Source organism: Mixophyes fleayi, chromosome 7, assembly GCF_038048845.1.
Source record: "Mixophyes fleayi isolate aMixFle1 chromosome 7, aMixFle1.hap1, whole genome shotgun sequence".
Taxonomy (NCBI): Eukaryota; Metazoa; Chordata; class Amphibia; order Anura; family Limnodynastidae; genus Mixophyes; species Mixophyes fleayi.
The window spans coordinates 59,805,559-59,821,320 of NC_134408.1; the positions used below are offsets into that span (position 1 = coordinate 59,805,559).

General features: G+C 36.5%; 1 protein-coding gene across 6 annotated transcripts in view; it reads left to right on the plus strand.

The window, feature by feature from the left end:
* NPRL3 (NPR3 like, GATOR1 complex subunit) overlaps positions 1 to 15,762 on the plus strand; it is a 75,686-nt gene that overhangs the window by 6,885 nt on the left and 53,039 nt on the right. For 5 of the 6 annotated variants that reach the window (XR_012678237.1, XM_075179875.1, XM_075179876.1 and 2 more), the window contains exons 4-6: positions 1,316 to 1,354; positions 6,657 to 6,786; positions 10,116 to 10,190. Coding sequence is in view for 5 of the 6 variants with exons in the window: in XM_075179875.1 (XP_075035976.1) it covers positions 1,316 to 1,354; positions 6,657 to 6,786; positions 10,116 to 10,190 (244 nt within the window). In the remaining variant the exon portion in view is untranslated. The remainder of the gene's footprint in view (positions 1 to 1,315; positions 1,355 to 6,656; positions 6,787 to 10,115; positions 10,191 to 15,762) is intronic. The other variant, XM_075179874.1, reaches the window with a different exon arrangement.

Here is a 15,762-nt window from a genome sequence, read left to right on the forward strand (position 1 = left end):
AATTTAAATTATTTTAGCTCCTGATAGCAATACATCTCATTTCTGCACACAAAAATCTTAGCTAAATCATGACTTTGATTTAGTTGGCAACATCTGGAGATTTGGATTAACATCCGTCTCCCTAGAAATCTGATTTATGCCAAATTCCAAACGTATATTTTATTTAATATATACTTAGGTTTCATGCAATGCTAAACACTGCATCTTAACTCCTGCCATGATATGGGCCTTTCTATATATAAGATGCCTTTTCATTCAGGGATTCGACTTAGAAACAAGAGGCACAAGCATTCTGGCGGACAGACGTAATGCCAATGTGGTCATCTGCCAACCAGATTTCTGGACCAACCTGATAAAATCAGACCATCATGTTATTGGACAGATTTGATTATTTTGGACCCAGATAGATCACAGTTACAGGTTACTTTGGTAATAACCAAACTGAACAACAAAATCAGCATGTTTAAACTCCATAATGAAAAATGCTCCCCCGGAGATCATGTAATATATTGTGGTATCTTTTCTCAATTCAGACATATAATGCTTGTATTTGCTGTTTAGTTAGTTAAGTTTATGCTAAATACTGAAGTGTGTGTGTGTGTGACAAGTAAAGTGAGTTTGTCTTCATTATCCCTGTTGAATGTACATTATTTTCATATATCTTGCTGAGTATGTCCCTTTTGATGTTCAGTTATCTGGTTGAGCTGTGATTCGTGATGTAATATGTGATCTCATTGTTCCAGATACAACATGTGCTGTTATCTACCCATTCAAATAACATTTGAGATAGTTTCCCCACTGAAGAAGCACTATTTTTTGATGCCTAGAAATATTTTTTGTCATTGCTTTTGTGCTGTTTTGAAGCACTGATAACATCTAACAAGACAAGTCAGAAAGACAAAATGCTTGCATGCGTGGTTCATTGCTTGAACATTGTAGCCATTCTAACGCCACCTATGTGAATTTTTCATTCAATATTTCTAAATTCAGTTAGTGTTTCAAACACAACTGTGTATGAACATCATTGATACCATGTGAACATGAATATATTTTTCATTTTAAATAAGTACATATACCTTCTGGAAAGTGAACCAGTAAAAAAAAATAAAAAAAAATGTGTGAATGTTTATGGGTACTAAAATATGTTTACATTAAAATTACTTGGGTTACAAAAATCTAGCACTAAACATTTTATACATCTCCGGTTATATAATTTAGTAGTGCAATGTGTTGTAGTTTATTGTTTGGTGTGGTTTTTTTTTGTGTTTGTGTTTTATGTTTTATTATTTGTTGATGGCTCCCGTTCCTATTCCAGAGAGCCTTGTCCTCTAACAGATGAGCAATTGGTTGCAGGGTAAGACTAGACATTCTAAACAAGATTGTTTTGTTTAGAATGTGTCTCTCTTCCTAATGAGTTTTTAGTTCTTCCTATTTGTGCTAATTTATTTGTTCACATTATAAATAAAACTAAGGCTAGGTACACATTACAGGTTTTTCACCCGATTATCCTGCCAGTCACCCGATAAACGACTGTTAGGTCCGATGTCGCATTAGTGTGTACGCTCCCACAATCATGTTTTAACGCACCAAAGCCTGTCGTATCATTTCATTTGAATTTATAAACTGACTAAAAATCTCTCTAAAGGATGAAATGATGTCGTTCAAATTCCATTGAGTTCAGAGTCATGATCTTTTCAACAGATGGTTATGACAGTCCATAAATCGTGTAAATTCGTGTAAGTGTGTAGGCATGAATTGGCATGCTGATATGGACTTTCAGTCGTTGGTAAAATCATTCACGATATCACATCGGGAGAAATTTTCTGTAGTGTACCCAGCTTTACTCCAAGTGAAATTTTAACATCTATGCTTAATAATGTTACAAATTGCATACTAACATTTCTTGTCACGGATCTGTGCTTTACTGAATTCTGATAAATGTTCCATTTTCTTTTGTTCTTGTCATGTAATGTGCCAAACTTAAGAATGTAACTGCAGAATAAGTATATGTAAAACAAGCATACACATATAATTTATAGGCTAACTCGGAAAGCTATGTGGCACAACTAGAATGTAACTTTTTTTTATCCTTGTACGCCAGTGGTAGACAACATGATAGCTTTTCATGGGCCAAGGACATTTTTGGTGAAATTCAAGAAGATAGCTAAAATACTAGTTCTTTGACATGGTATTCTGCATCTTTCAAAACTGTTATTAAAGTTGTTCTCATAGGCTAAGAACATTTAAGTTGTCCTCATTCAGTAAGCAGTTTTCTTTACAAGTCCTGCACTAATATTTGGTTAATCCCTGATTGGTGAGCACTATTGGAGCTATATGCGACTCCTTAAAGTCCCTATATATTTTCATATTCGCTTCCCTTCAATGGTTTTTCAAAATAAGTTATTGGTATCTTTAATGACTTGTTTAGGTCAGTTCTAACTTTGAAAAGTACTTCAGATGTTATGGAGATGTCGTGCAAGTAAACAGCAAATGAAATATTGTAGGCTATGGATCAGTCCACATATATGGCAAATAAATATGCGGTACAGATGTATACACAAGAAAATTATGAAAACTCGCATTCATGTTTGTGACATGTTGTTTCATTGCTGTTTGTGTGGACAGCAATATTTTACTCATTGTTTACTTCTGTAAGAATAGCGATCATCAGATCATAGTTAAAGTAAGTGATTTGAATATTAACATGTAATCAAACCATCCTAAACTTCTGTCCCGTCACAATCCTGTATTTATCGCTTTAAGGGATTATGAGCTACTAGAATGCAAATGTGTTCTTTTCCTAAACTTAATAAGCAGCAAATACATTTTACATCCAGTTTTATTTCTACACATGATGTCAAGCATCTTACAAGTCATTTGTGGTTAACATTTAATAAATGTACATACTGATTACATGTTTATGAGTTGCAGTTTTCTTTAAAATAACATTTATATTATACCATTAGATATTTTAAAAATTAAAATGGCACATAACTATCTGGTATACTACGCCCCATGGGAACATTGATTTATAATGATTAATTACAGTGCTGATTACTCTATTTTTATATACACTTGTTTTTTTTGTTTTTTTTGTACAATAGTCTTTCATGTGCATATGCATTAAAGAACTGAACAGTTCACTCAGTATGTAGAGATAACTGAGATAGCACTGACAACACCCAGCGACCCACAGATATGCACCTAAAGCTTCCTATCTCCCTCAAAGCATATTGTGTGTGTGTACGTGCCTTCTCTTCTATTTGTGACAAGAGGCACAAATAGAATATATTATTTTTTTATATGCATGTATGTATGTGAAACAGACCCCTTTGTTTAGCCAGAGATAGGTTCTCTGCTGAAGGAAATGAAAGATAGATTTGAGCGCCAAGGAGAGATTCTTCAGTTCGCAGTTATTACATAATAGATATGGGCACAACTGCAATTAGAAAATTAGATGGAAAGAGCTCTTTCTAATTAATGTTGAAATGGATTGAAAAGAACATTGAATGCTAAATAGTTTATATTAATCCATTTTTTTTATGTTTATCTAATACAATAAAGGTATTTTACAAATGTGCAGAAATTGACTTTTGCAGTACATTTGTATTTGTGTAGTTGCACCTATTTATCCACCTTGCACATGGTGAAAGCCTAAAAATATCTTCTAATCATGTCTGGTAACAGGTTAGGATCACTCCCTTCATTTAATTACATTTTCTTTCACCTTTTCTCTCAAAATGCTTTTCGTTTTAGCTTTATTCACATCTTAAATTAGTCATGACCATTAGACATCACTATCTTAATTATACGTCACTTTTGTGTGTTTAAATTATGTTTTATTACATGGGTATTTGTGCATAAATGCACTGAACCAAAACAAATGCATCTGGATGATAAAATAAAAACCAGTCCCATAGGATGTATAGGATGACTTTAATTTACCAGCACCCCTTGAGCCAAATAAACTATATTTTTGGTGGAGGGAGCAGCTCTAATGTGCCCTATATCTCTCTTTGGATCTTTAATAAATCGTTTACACTAGAATACTGAGAATACTGGATAGTCTTGTGTGCATGCTGGAGTAATTTGAGATGCATTTAAAGTGCCTGGCCACTCCACCTACCCTAGCGATGGGCAAACTAAAATATTCTTCTATACTTCAAAAGGGCTCCACATTAATCTTCATTTAAGTAATAAGTTAAAACAATACATTTATGCAAAGAAATAGACACCTGTCTATAAAAACATATCAGCAGACATTTGAAATTAGTATTACAAGCTATAGCAGACAAATCTGAGAAGAAAGCGGGAAGAGCTGGGGTTACAGGTGAAGGTTTAGAGGGCCATCTGTTGCCCATCACAGACCTAGCTCCTTCTGTCAGAAGATGTTGTTGCATCCCCTGTAGATGCCCTCATTTCATCTCAGGGCTCTGTCCTTGGACCCTTACTATTCTCACTATACACCTCTTCTCTGGGTGCACTCATCAGCTCCTTCGGCCTCAAGTACCACCTTTATGCTGATGACACTCAACTCTACCTTTCCTCTCCTGATCTCTCTCCCTCCCTTCTTTCCAGGGTATCCGCATGCCTCTCTGCCATCTCCTCCTGGATGTCCTCTAGATTTCTTAAACTCAATCTTGCTAAAACTGAACTCATTGTCTTTCCTCCCTCTCGCACCTCCTTCCCCTCTGACCTCTCCATCACTGTTGACAACTCATCTATCTCCCCTGTTCCCCAACTCCGCTGCCTAGGTGTCATCCTCGACTCCTCTCTCTCCTTTGCCCCTCACATTCACTCTCTCGCCAAATCCTGCCGTTTCCAGCTTCGCAACATTGCCCGCATTCGGCCCTTCCTCTCTTAGGATGCCACCAAATCTCTCGTCCACTCTCTGATTATTTCCCGCTTGGACTACTGCAACCTTCTCCTTATCGGCCTCCCCCTCTCTCATCTCGCTCCCCTTAGACCTGTACTTAACGCCGCTGCTAGGCTTATTTTCCTCTCTCGCCGTTCCACCTCTGTATCCCCACTATACTAAGCCCTTCACTGGCTCCCCTTCCCCTACAGAATCCTTTTTCAACTCCTCACTCTGACTTACAAGGCCCTTGCCAACTCCACTGCTCCCTACATCTTTAACCTTATCTCTATTCACACTCCCTCCCGCTCACTGCGATCGTCCAACGATCGTCGCCTCTCTTCCCCTCTGATTACCTCCTCTCACGCACGTATCCAAGACTTCTCCCGCGCCGCTCCCCTCCATTGGAACAAGCTCCCCCGCTCCATCAGAACTTCCCCTAATCTGTCCTCTTTCAAACGAACATTAAAAACCCACCTTTTCCTTAAAGCCTTCCAGTCTCATGCCTAAACTCCCACCGGTCGGCTACCTCTCTTTCTCATCCCTTCTTCCCTTCTCCCCCTTCCTCCCGTCTCTCCGTCTCATCCATGTGTCTGTCTGTCTTCCCCTCCCTTTAGATTGTTCGCTCCTTTGAGCAGTGCTCTCCTACCTTCTGTTTCCATCACTTTTAACTGCGCTCTCCAGCTACTCAGCTCACCTCCTCTCAGTCCCTCTGCCCTCTGTCTCCTCTCGCTTCCCTCCGCTCCCCTCAGTGACTCTCAACCTGTCATCCGTGCCCACCCTCTTGGGCCATAGTTACCTGCCTGTACTCACTTTTCCCCTCCCTCTCTTTCATGCTGTGCCTGAGCCCCCAGAGTTATAGTGCTTACTGTTACTTGTACTGTGCTGTTTCACCTTGTACTGTGCCATTGTTTGTCCTTGTACGGCGCTACGGATACTTTGTGGCGCCCTATAAATAAAAATTAATAATAATAATAATAATCTCGCACAATCATGATTATTTGCTTAAAAATAGGAGCATATACAATATGTGCTGCATTTTCCATGTTCAGAAATAAACCTTGATGGGGTTTACATAATACAGTGGTGCAAAGAAATAACGTGCAATTTATAAGGAAAAACAGAAGACTTATTTAGTCTAGTGCAAGTAGGACTTGGATGTGTTTTGTGCTATTACAGTATACTTGTGCGACATGCCCCATGTTAATAAATATTCCCTGCACTATATTTGGCAGTGCTTCTGCTCAGTAATGTATTGAAGATGAATAAATATATATTTCTAAATGCAAGTAAAAATGTAGTACAGATAGATGTCACAGTACTTTAGTGTCAGGACAGTATTTTTTGGTGCTTTTTTTATGTTCAGCAGAGCTGAACATGACTATATGACTATATATAGTTAGCAGTATTATATTGATGAATTTAAGTAACTAAAGAAGCAGTAACACCACTAGGTATTTATATAGCATTACAATTGTGCTAGTACCCTCCATCTTGGAGGTCCAGCTTTTTAATTAAAGAAACCTTTTTTGTGTGTTATGTTTAAAATAGTTGGCTCTCTCCTGATCAAAAACTCCTATTATTCTCAATCCTCGTAAACACTCACAAACCATGGAATTAATAATGAGCATGCAGTCACTTCCTGTAATTTCTTTTACTTTTATATCACATTTAATTACTTTTCATGCATATTGGAATGTTGTTACTTTTACTTCCTAACAGTAAAACAATTTCTTTTATTCCAACCATTGAAAAGTTAATTGCTGCCTCTAATACCTGGTTTTTGTTTCTCCAATTAAAGATTTTCAGATGTCATACTTGGGACAATTTTGGCTACAAAGTCCGATATGTGTGGTAAAAAGTTTGAACTGAAGATTGACAATGTGCGTTTTGTTGGCCATCCAACTTTACTTCAGCATGCTATGTGCCAGGTAAATAACTGCTTTCTTACCCAAAATATTTTACATTGCTGCCTAAAGCCGTTAAAGACTAATAGAGTCCACATTTTATTGTGGAAGGCATGTAGTAAAGTATTCAAAAGACCATTAGCTGAGAAATTCTCTCATCTTCACCTGGTCGAAGTTGTTAACGTATTTCAGTACAAATCATGGCTGTAGCTTTGCATAAAGTTTACACAGACATAAACGGTGACTTTACAGTTTCAAAAGTGCACAGTTACATTCCTCTGTGGTTGTAGTGTGAGTGTACATGCCGTAAATTGTAAAAATGGCACTTAAAAATTACCTTATCTACTATAACATTTATCATGTTTTCTTAAAGTATTGCTCATGAAATTTATGTCTTGGACATCAGGACTATCTTTATTTCATGTTTCACATTTGCACTATTTAATGAAATATGTATTTGTACACATTTAAATGCTCTGTCCTGTATAACAGGTTCACAATTTCTTTTAGCTATGGTTTTATAATTTGACCCTTAGAGGTAGATTGATCAAATTTTCTAATAAGGAAAAGTGAAGGTGTTGCCCATAGTAACTAACAGATTCTAGCTATCATTTATCTAGTAAATAAATCATAGCTGGAATATGATTGGTTGCTCAGGGCAGCAACATGTACCTTTCCAATGTAGAAGGTTTGATAAATCTAACACTAATAGTTTTGAAAATGCCTTCAAGAAGAATACATTGAGAAATGGAAATTCATTTTATTTCACAAGTGTATTATTGCTGTATTGCTACAGAATATTTTGGCATGTATTTTGGAAAAAAGTTTGTAATTATTCATATGTGAATTTATAAGTGTTTGATGTCGCAAAGCAGTGTTTTCTCTGCTCTATAATAAATTAGCCTTATTGTGGTTACTGTGCAGACATGGAAGCATAGTAACCCAACAAGTATTAGGTCTAACCTGGAGGATTCTTTTTGCTGTCCGTCTACCAGGACATCCTTCAGGTGAGTTCTAATTCTTGCTGGGTTATTGTTTGAGTGCATTTGCATAGTCAGGGGCAAATGCAGAATTTGTAGAGGGGGGTTTTCATGCCACACCACCAGTTGACGCAGCCAGCATGCTTCAGGGCGTGGCTATAATTTTAGAGAGTGCTTGGCTGCTTTCCAACTCTTCCTATCCCCATCATATACACGGGCAATACTGCGTGCACTACTGTTAGGAGCACACAGCTCTCCCTTTTCTAGCAGAGCTAGCTGTGTGAAGCTGGACATACCTCCCAACTGTCCCTACACTCAAGACAAAGTCCTCATTGAGTGTGTCAGAACAGTTGGCAGACTTTCCTGCTCTCTCCTACCTGTTCTTGCTGCTTTCAATACTTGTTGGGGAGAGATGGCCGTGAACAGGGCAGACAGAAACGATCTGCACACAAGCTACAAAGTGGCTTGTCCCAGGGCAGGGTCCAACCACCTCAATCATACAGTATCCCAGGCACCAGGAAACCCCCCACCCCCCTCGGTTTGCATATGATAGTCATCTCTACTTGATTACAGGAGACTGAATAGTGGCTAAAAACATTTGCATAGAGAATCCTTTGAAATGATTGCTAAATAAAGCAGCCTCAGTATTAAATGTGCTCTGAATTGTGTGTACACAGAGCACAAACAGAGGCGAGAATTTATATTGCTATTATAATATACTCTGGTAATACCTATGTAAAGTACCTGTGACCTGAAAGTAATTTCTAAATGATTCATTAGAGCTGATCTAACAATATTAGAATAAAAAGGAACAAACGTTTGAGATAATGTTCAGTGTTTTAAAATATTAGTCCTTTAATCTGTTTTATGAACTTGAAAATTAATGTGCATCCCTGCAACCTGATGTATCATATGTGAGTGTTTTCCTTTAATAATGTTTTGCACACAATGCTTGCCTTGCCTTGTATAAGTTCAAAACATAAAAAGTCAGCTTCAAGTTGTATATTGGTACACTTTCCCTTACCACCTTCAATGATTTGGTAGCTAAAAATATAGTTCATGAATATATGCATAGGTTCTTATTATTTGGAAACCTGTTATCCAGAAAGTTCCAAAGGAAAAATAGTTGTAGTGAATAGGCATGTTATAGGTTGTCTCTTCATACAGTCACTGTGAGGAAAGCCGCTCAACATTTAATGAGAGGAATTCAATATAATAAATCTCTTACCTGTATAGACAAATGTGTATTCTTCTAGGATTAATGACATGACATTTTTACTATCTAGCTTTAAAATAGAATAAAAATAAAATCATCCAGTTCTTTGTAACGTGTTCCAGGGTTATTGGCTTAGCAGCTCCCTCTTGTGGTAGTAATTACTTCTGATGAGGAATGAATGCAAGTTTGACATACTCAAACATATTTATTCACACTCATCGTAATAGAATTTTTTTTCACTGCACTGATATATGCAGTAGAGGCTGTAATGAAAAAGAGAACATATTAATTAATTTTACATTGTATTAGACTTTTTAACTTCAAAAGACTCTTTCCCAAATTGGACCTAGTATACATCTCCTGATTAAACTATTTAGCAGTGCTCCTCACCGTGTTTGTATGAGACAGATGGGTATTTGATGTTCATGCCTGTGTGTGCCATATTTTTCCTGAGCAGCAAAAATAATTTTTTTACCATTTTTTTTTTAAAACTTTCTATGTATGCTTAAATATTAATATATCTGTTATTTCCATGTACTACAACCATAACCCATAACTGGTTCCAGTGAAATCAGTGGGATCAGATGAGCAGAGGGGAACCTGTGCTGAGCATACGCTGGTCAGGGCTATCTCCAAAATTTTATTACGGAATGCACGGAATGCAGTGATGCACTGTACCAGTCCTGTATGGAATTTCATTTTGTGTGAAGGCAGTTAGTTCTTGTTTCATTTTAGCAGTCTGCTGTTATCTGTTCTTATTTTTAATGTACAAAATCCATGTTTCTAAATGCAATATATGCAGAGTACGGGTGGTGCTGTACGTTGTGTGCTTGATCTTTTCAAACTACAAAAACCATATCGCCATAGCATATATATAACGCTGAATCACATCCATGTAGTAGTATTGGAGCGTAAAGGCTCCGTGTGACGGGGTGAGTGTTCCCACCTTCACTTCAACAACCGCCACAGTAGTGTTTTTAGATTTTTTTTTAGCTGGAAAAGCATTTGTATTTAAAACGTGTGTGTGACACGGCTCTAAGATACATCTTTATATGTGTTTCCCATTCAATGGAGATTACAATATATACATTGTTCAATTGTTTCAAATATTAAAACTGCACTTTAGAAAATGATTTATGTTTTTATTTGTGTTATAGGTATCAAAAACAGATCCTTCACCAAAGAGGGAGATGCCGACAATGATTCTCTTTAATGTTGTCTTTGCCCTAAGGGTAAGAGTTTAAATCTTGTTTTATCTATGTCATTGATTTTTAGATCACAGCATATTAATGATCTTTTCAAGGCTAATTTGACTTTCATAAAAAGTGCATTTAAAATTAATTCTCTGCTTCCTTATTTGAATGGTGGGTGTCTCTCATCCTCAGTGGTAAAGGATGCCTATGCGGATGTTGGGCCTGCACAAAGCAGGAGGTGATTTCCACAGCAGAGGAGTTGGTCGAAACTCCCACTGCATCATTTCCCTGCTTCAGCCAGTCAAAATAATTTCGTTTCAAGTCCCAGTGCCTATAGTTACCTCTGGCTTTGAAATGTAACTATGTGGATGGTATGAATTAGAGGAATGAAAAGAGAGGAAGTGTTCTTTACATAAGCTCCATTGTGGCAAGGTCTGCTAGTCTGGTCCTCCTGTATAGGTGCTTGATTTCATCCAGACCAGTGCAGAGAAAGCGTATATGTATCTGGGCAGCTACTATCTGTTTACTATGTGGATATATATATATATTAGTGGTCAAAGTGGGGGTGTATACAATACTATGCAATATTGCCACTTCTTCTACTCTCTTCATTGAGAAACTATCTAATTCCATTTACTTACATTCCCATTATATTTTTCATACCGCCACTTCTAAATTCCACTTCGACAACTGTATAAATCTATCTCAAGAAGACATTAATCTTTTGCACTCATCACTTGCACCCCAGTTTGTATGAGGGCCATTGTATAAACAATAAAACATTCACCAAATACATCATTAATGCTGTTAACTACTTCTTCAAGCTATACTCTGTATTATAAACAGGAAATGTTAGTTACACATATTGCAATGTATGTTAAACTGGCTAACTCATGCCGAAGTCTTCCCATATTGGCCAGTCCTACACTAAATATAACTATGAATTAATTCTTATTCTGCATAGCAATGGTGATGTTCATCTGGGTGGAGACTTACCCCTTCGCCGTGGTGGTTTTTCTCACCCATGTGCTGAGCACTTTTGGTTTCATTGCATATTTATTTATCACCTGCTGATCAAAAAACGATCAGCAGGCAATAAACACCAGCACCATCATTTGAAAAAGGGTACTACAAGCAAGGTACACAGCTATATAGCAGGATAGGGAGATAAAGGCTCTAAAAGAGCCTGTCCCTGGCATTTCCCATAGACTTTAATGGACTGTGTATGTGCACACGCATGCTGTAACATGCACATGCATGTACCTTTCTAATGATGGTGAAAATTGATCGGTGGGTTTTCTTAAACCCTTAAATGCAGAGGATGAGTGAACAGCAGCTGCAGTTGTTATTTTAAAGAATTTGTTTTCATTTCTTTTTTTTTAGTCTAAATCTTCACTGCAAATTTCAGCAATATTGTTTGTAATATCGTATAAATAATGCTTGCATTTTTTTTTTGGAGAACATAAAATGTATGGGATTGTGGAGAAACAGTACAGTTTTGGGATTTGGTTTTTTTTGTAAACATTTCACACGTAAGCATTCTTGTTTTGGGGGACTGTGCTGGTCACACATGCTATATATATGTAGCTCCCACAATATATAACCTAGGACAGTCCAGTCACTTAAAATGTAAACTGCTTTAACCACTTGATCTGTTTTAACATATTGAAATCTAAATTATTTTAGTATAAGCAATAGTTTGTTTTTGTTTACTTAAATTTTGCATCATAGTTTTAATACAGGATGTGAAATTTTAGTCAGGATGTGAAATTTAGTTCAAGCGAAGGACTAATCGGAAATTGAACTTGTCATAGGAAAAATACCTTCACTCTCTGGGCCTGATTCATGTTTGTACGTGCGTCCATTTGCGAAGTGTAGATTGTCTGAAATGTGTATGCTCAGAAATGCACCTTACGCCAATGAACGCAACCGCATCCAGTTCACGTCTGAACGCTAATGACACCTAGAACAGCCTACGACGTGTGGGGAGGAGAGGGAAGGGGCGGACTGACAATGTACAGTAAGGGCGTGCTGACGCAGTGGCCTCCTGGGTTTCTCGCGAGTATTCTTGTTTTCAAATTCAACATTTGCACCAGCTACAGAGCAGGTGTGATCCGCTGACTGCTGGTGATAACTAACTTGGCATAATCTTTGTTTTAAAAACTAAACTACTTAACAAGAATGTGGCCTAAAATAATGCATACCAAAATCATGAGAATTGCCCCAGCCAACTGAGGTGCAGCATATCAACAGATATATGGCAGCGAATTAATGTAATGTACAATAGTGATAAATGATTCTGTTAAATAACTATCACACACAATATTGAACATTATTTTTGACACAGTTTCACTTGCCAAAAAAGTACTTATATTATCAATAACCAACATTTTAAATTATGAATTATTTCTGAACTGTGTAATAAAATGATTTAGCACCTATAGAAAAAAATAAGTGGAATCAATTATTCTTGTAGCATCGGTATAAAAATAGACTTACAGTTATGTCTTTTACACCAATAACATATGGATGTTAAAATACTGTTTTAATATTTTCATTGCTAAAAGATATCCGAACATAAACCAAAAAATATTATTATTAGATATTTAGTGATGGATAATCAAACGTATGATGGCAATAGAGTAGTATAGTCAGGATTATTTAATGCTCTGAAATGTATTATATTGTTAATATGTGTGTATTCTTTTGCTTTTTTTTTTTTTTAAGATATCAAGACGTAAAACAGAATTAGGTGTGTCATCTTGCGCTTGCAGATTCAGCTGGCTTTTTTAATCTATACTGTCCCTCTGGCAAATATGTGTAAACACCGTTAGTCAGCAATGTAAGAGCCAAAAACACAGTATGTTGATTAAGCAGAATTAGGACAGTACATATCTTATCACTATACTCCCTCCTTGCGTTCCTGTAATCAAGGGGCACTCCCACAGAATCAGCACCTACACAATCGTGACACTTCAAAAATACTCCCTTCAAGGAATGCAAAGTCATCTGTGCTTAATATGAAATTGTACAACTCTAATAAAATGAGCTTATTATTATATGTTATTATATTCGTTTATTTTTGTTTCTAAACATTGATGCCAAGCTGATAGAAAAGCATTATACTGGTTATAATAGTCAGCCACTATTATTTCTTACCATGTTTTCTGCTTTATTCATTATATTTTATTAATTCACCTTTTAAATAGGTCTATCGGATCAGCGTTTGTAAATCTGAATGCATATACTTACATAAATAGGGAGAGACCAGAAGGTATATTTTTCCTGTGCACTCTTTTATCTTACACATAAATTGATATTAAAATCATTGAACTTTATTATAATTTTATTAAAATCAAAAAAGGGTATTAACTAATTCACGTTCTCATTTATTGTTGGCCAAATATTTTTTTTTTTAAAACAGAGATAAAGAAATAGTGCAGAAAATGTAAAATCAATCAACTACCGCACACCTCAGTACTAATATAGATATCTCTTGTTCTTTGCTGTACTGTTACTACACTGCTTCTCCTCTTCTGTGCAGTGTATTAATCTTATTTATTTCTCATTGTAGATGTTAAATAACATTTGTTTTCTATTCTATTTTCACTGGCCTCTGTATTTTGTACAGAAACAGAACGGTGTTCTCCATTGGTTAGAGTATATGTTTTTCTAAATGCTAACAATATCATTACATTGAAGGCATTTAGGGATAGAGATTTATGAAGAGGAATATTTATTGTAGATAAGTTGACTTTATAAGAATAGTTTACTATGTGCCGTTTATCATTAATTGTATATTGTGGTTCCCCCACAGTGAGTTGTATTACTTTTTGGTTTAGGTGAGCTTTAGTAGAGTGTTCAGCCTCATAGCTGTATGGTAGCTGCCTGTTACCATACTGGCTGTGTTTTTTCTTCCTATGATACAGGACAGATTGTTCTCTTTATCTGCCATGCCATTTCCTTTATTTGTTATAGGTTCATTTTACTCCAGACCTATAAATTATAAATTAGTATCATTCCAATATTGTATTTGACAGAGGGGTATGCAGTGTAATGCCAACTGGCGTTTCACTGCTTGTAGCTTTATCAAGACTTGTGCCTTATTCCTGATATTGTCTACTTAAAAGTAGATATCCTGTACTGGTGCCTAAACATATACTTAAGCAAGTTTAAATGTACCGATTTACTGCGACTTGTTGGAACAATCATCTTTTACACAAAAATGAATTGCTGCGTAGCCACTTTTTCTCTTATTTTTCAATCTTGTTTTGTATAATTTGGTTTAGATATATGCACAACCACTTTTTAGGCTTGGAATAATCCTCCAAGCATCCAAACATTATTGGGGTGAAACACCCTTACAAAGCAGGCACAAATCACTGTTTAAGAGCAACAAATACACTTAAGAGTGGCAGGTAATTTTCAGACACCATGGATTTCAATAAAGCTGCATATTGAAGTAGTGTTTTATTCTCTTGGTCAAAACACTTTCAGCAGCAACTGTCAACGAATCTCTGCAAATATGTTAGTCATCCATTGAAAACACCACTAGAAAGTGCAGCTTCCTTGAATTCAGTGGTATACGACATCTGACTCTCAGAGTGTATTTGTTGCTGTTAAATAGTGATTTTTAGCTACTTTAAAAAAAGGAAACTATTGTCTGAGCACCTTTTTGTTATAATTTTCCATCTCCTCTTTGTCCTTGTTTTTAAAATTTGGTGGAAAAGAACAGTCTGTGCCCAATCAGGTCATTGTAATGTTGACAGCTGCATATAGTATTTCAGGAAATGTATTGAAGGAGCAGGATCCCCTAAAAGTCCAGAATAGTAATTTTAAGCTTTAACAGTTAAACAGATGTGGGAAGATTGTTGGGCACGGCACACCTCCATATGCACGGAAGGTCATACTTCCAACATGATTCTTCATATGTCGAAAACTCACAATTCACTGAAAAAACTCATTAGTAAAGATTGGAAGAAGTGGAAAACTGCTCAGTATTCCTCTGTGAAGTTGAAAAGTTGCCAGTGTGTTAACTGCAATTCTGTCCCATGGAACCCATCATACATATCAAGTAGTGTAAGTGCCGAATTTCTGTCACACTATGGGCAGACATTATAGTGTGTGGCACAAACTCCTTGCTGACACTACCTGTTATGTGTTGGAAAGCAGCATAAAAGCGCCAGGTTCTGTGGAGCTGAAGAACATGCACAAAGCTCCTCTGTGGCACCATCTTTAGGCTATGTGGTTTCCTGATGTGCAGGCAGGGTTGGAGCGTAAAGGTGCACAAAGATAATTCCTTGCATGCTCTTGTCCACTCCAATTGTCTCTTGTATGCCTGTAGAAAAAAAAAATGTTGGTATTTGTATGGTATATGCTTACCGGCTACCTACCTATGTGACAGCCCTGTTCTATTCATCCTGTGGTGAATAGAACAAAAGTGGATCTTGAAATTGGGATTATTGACTTAGCAAGTGCAAAACAGCATAGTATAAACAATAGGGCATGCATCCCTATCATTCAGTTTTATTATTATTTTTTTTATTTTTTTTGTCAGGTTCTGATACTCATAAACCAGTGTACATTTTGAACATAAAGGGCCTGCAAAAAT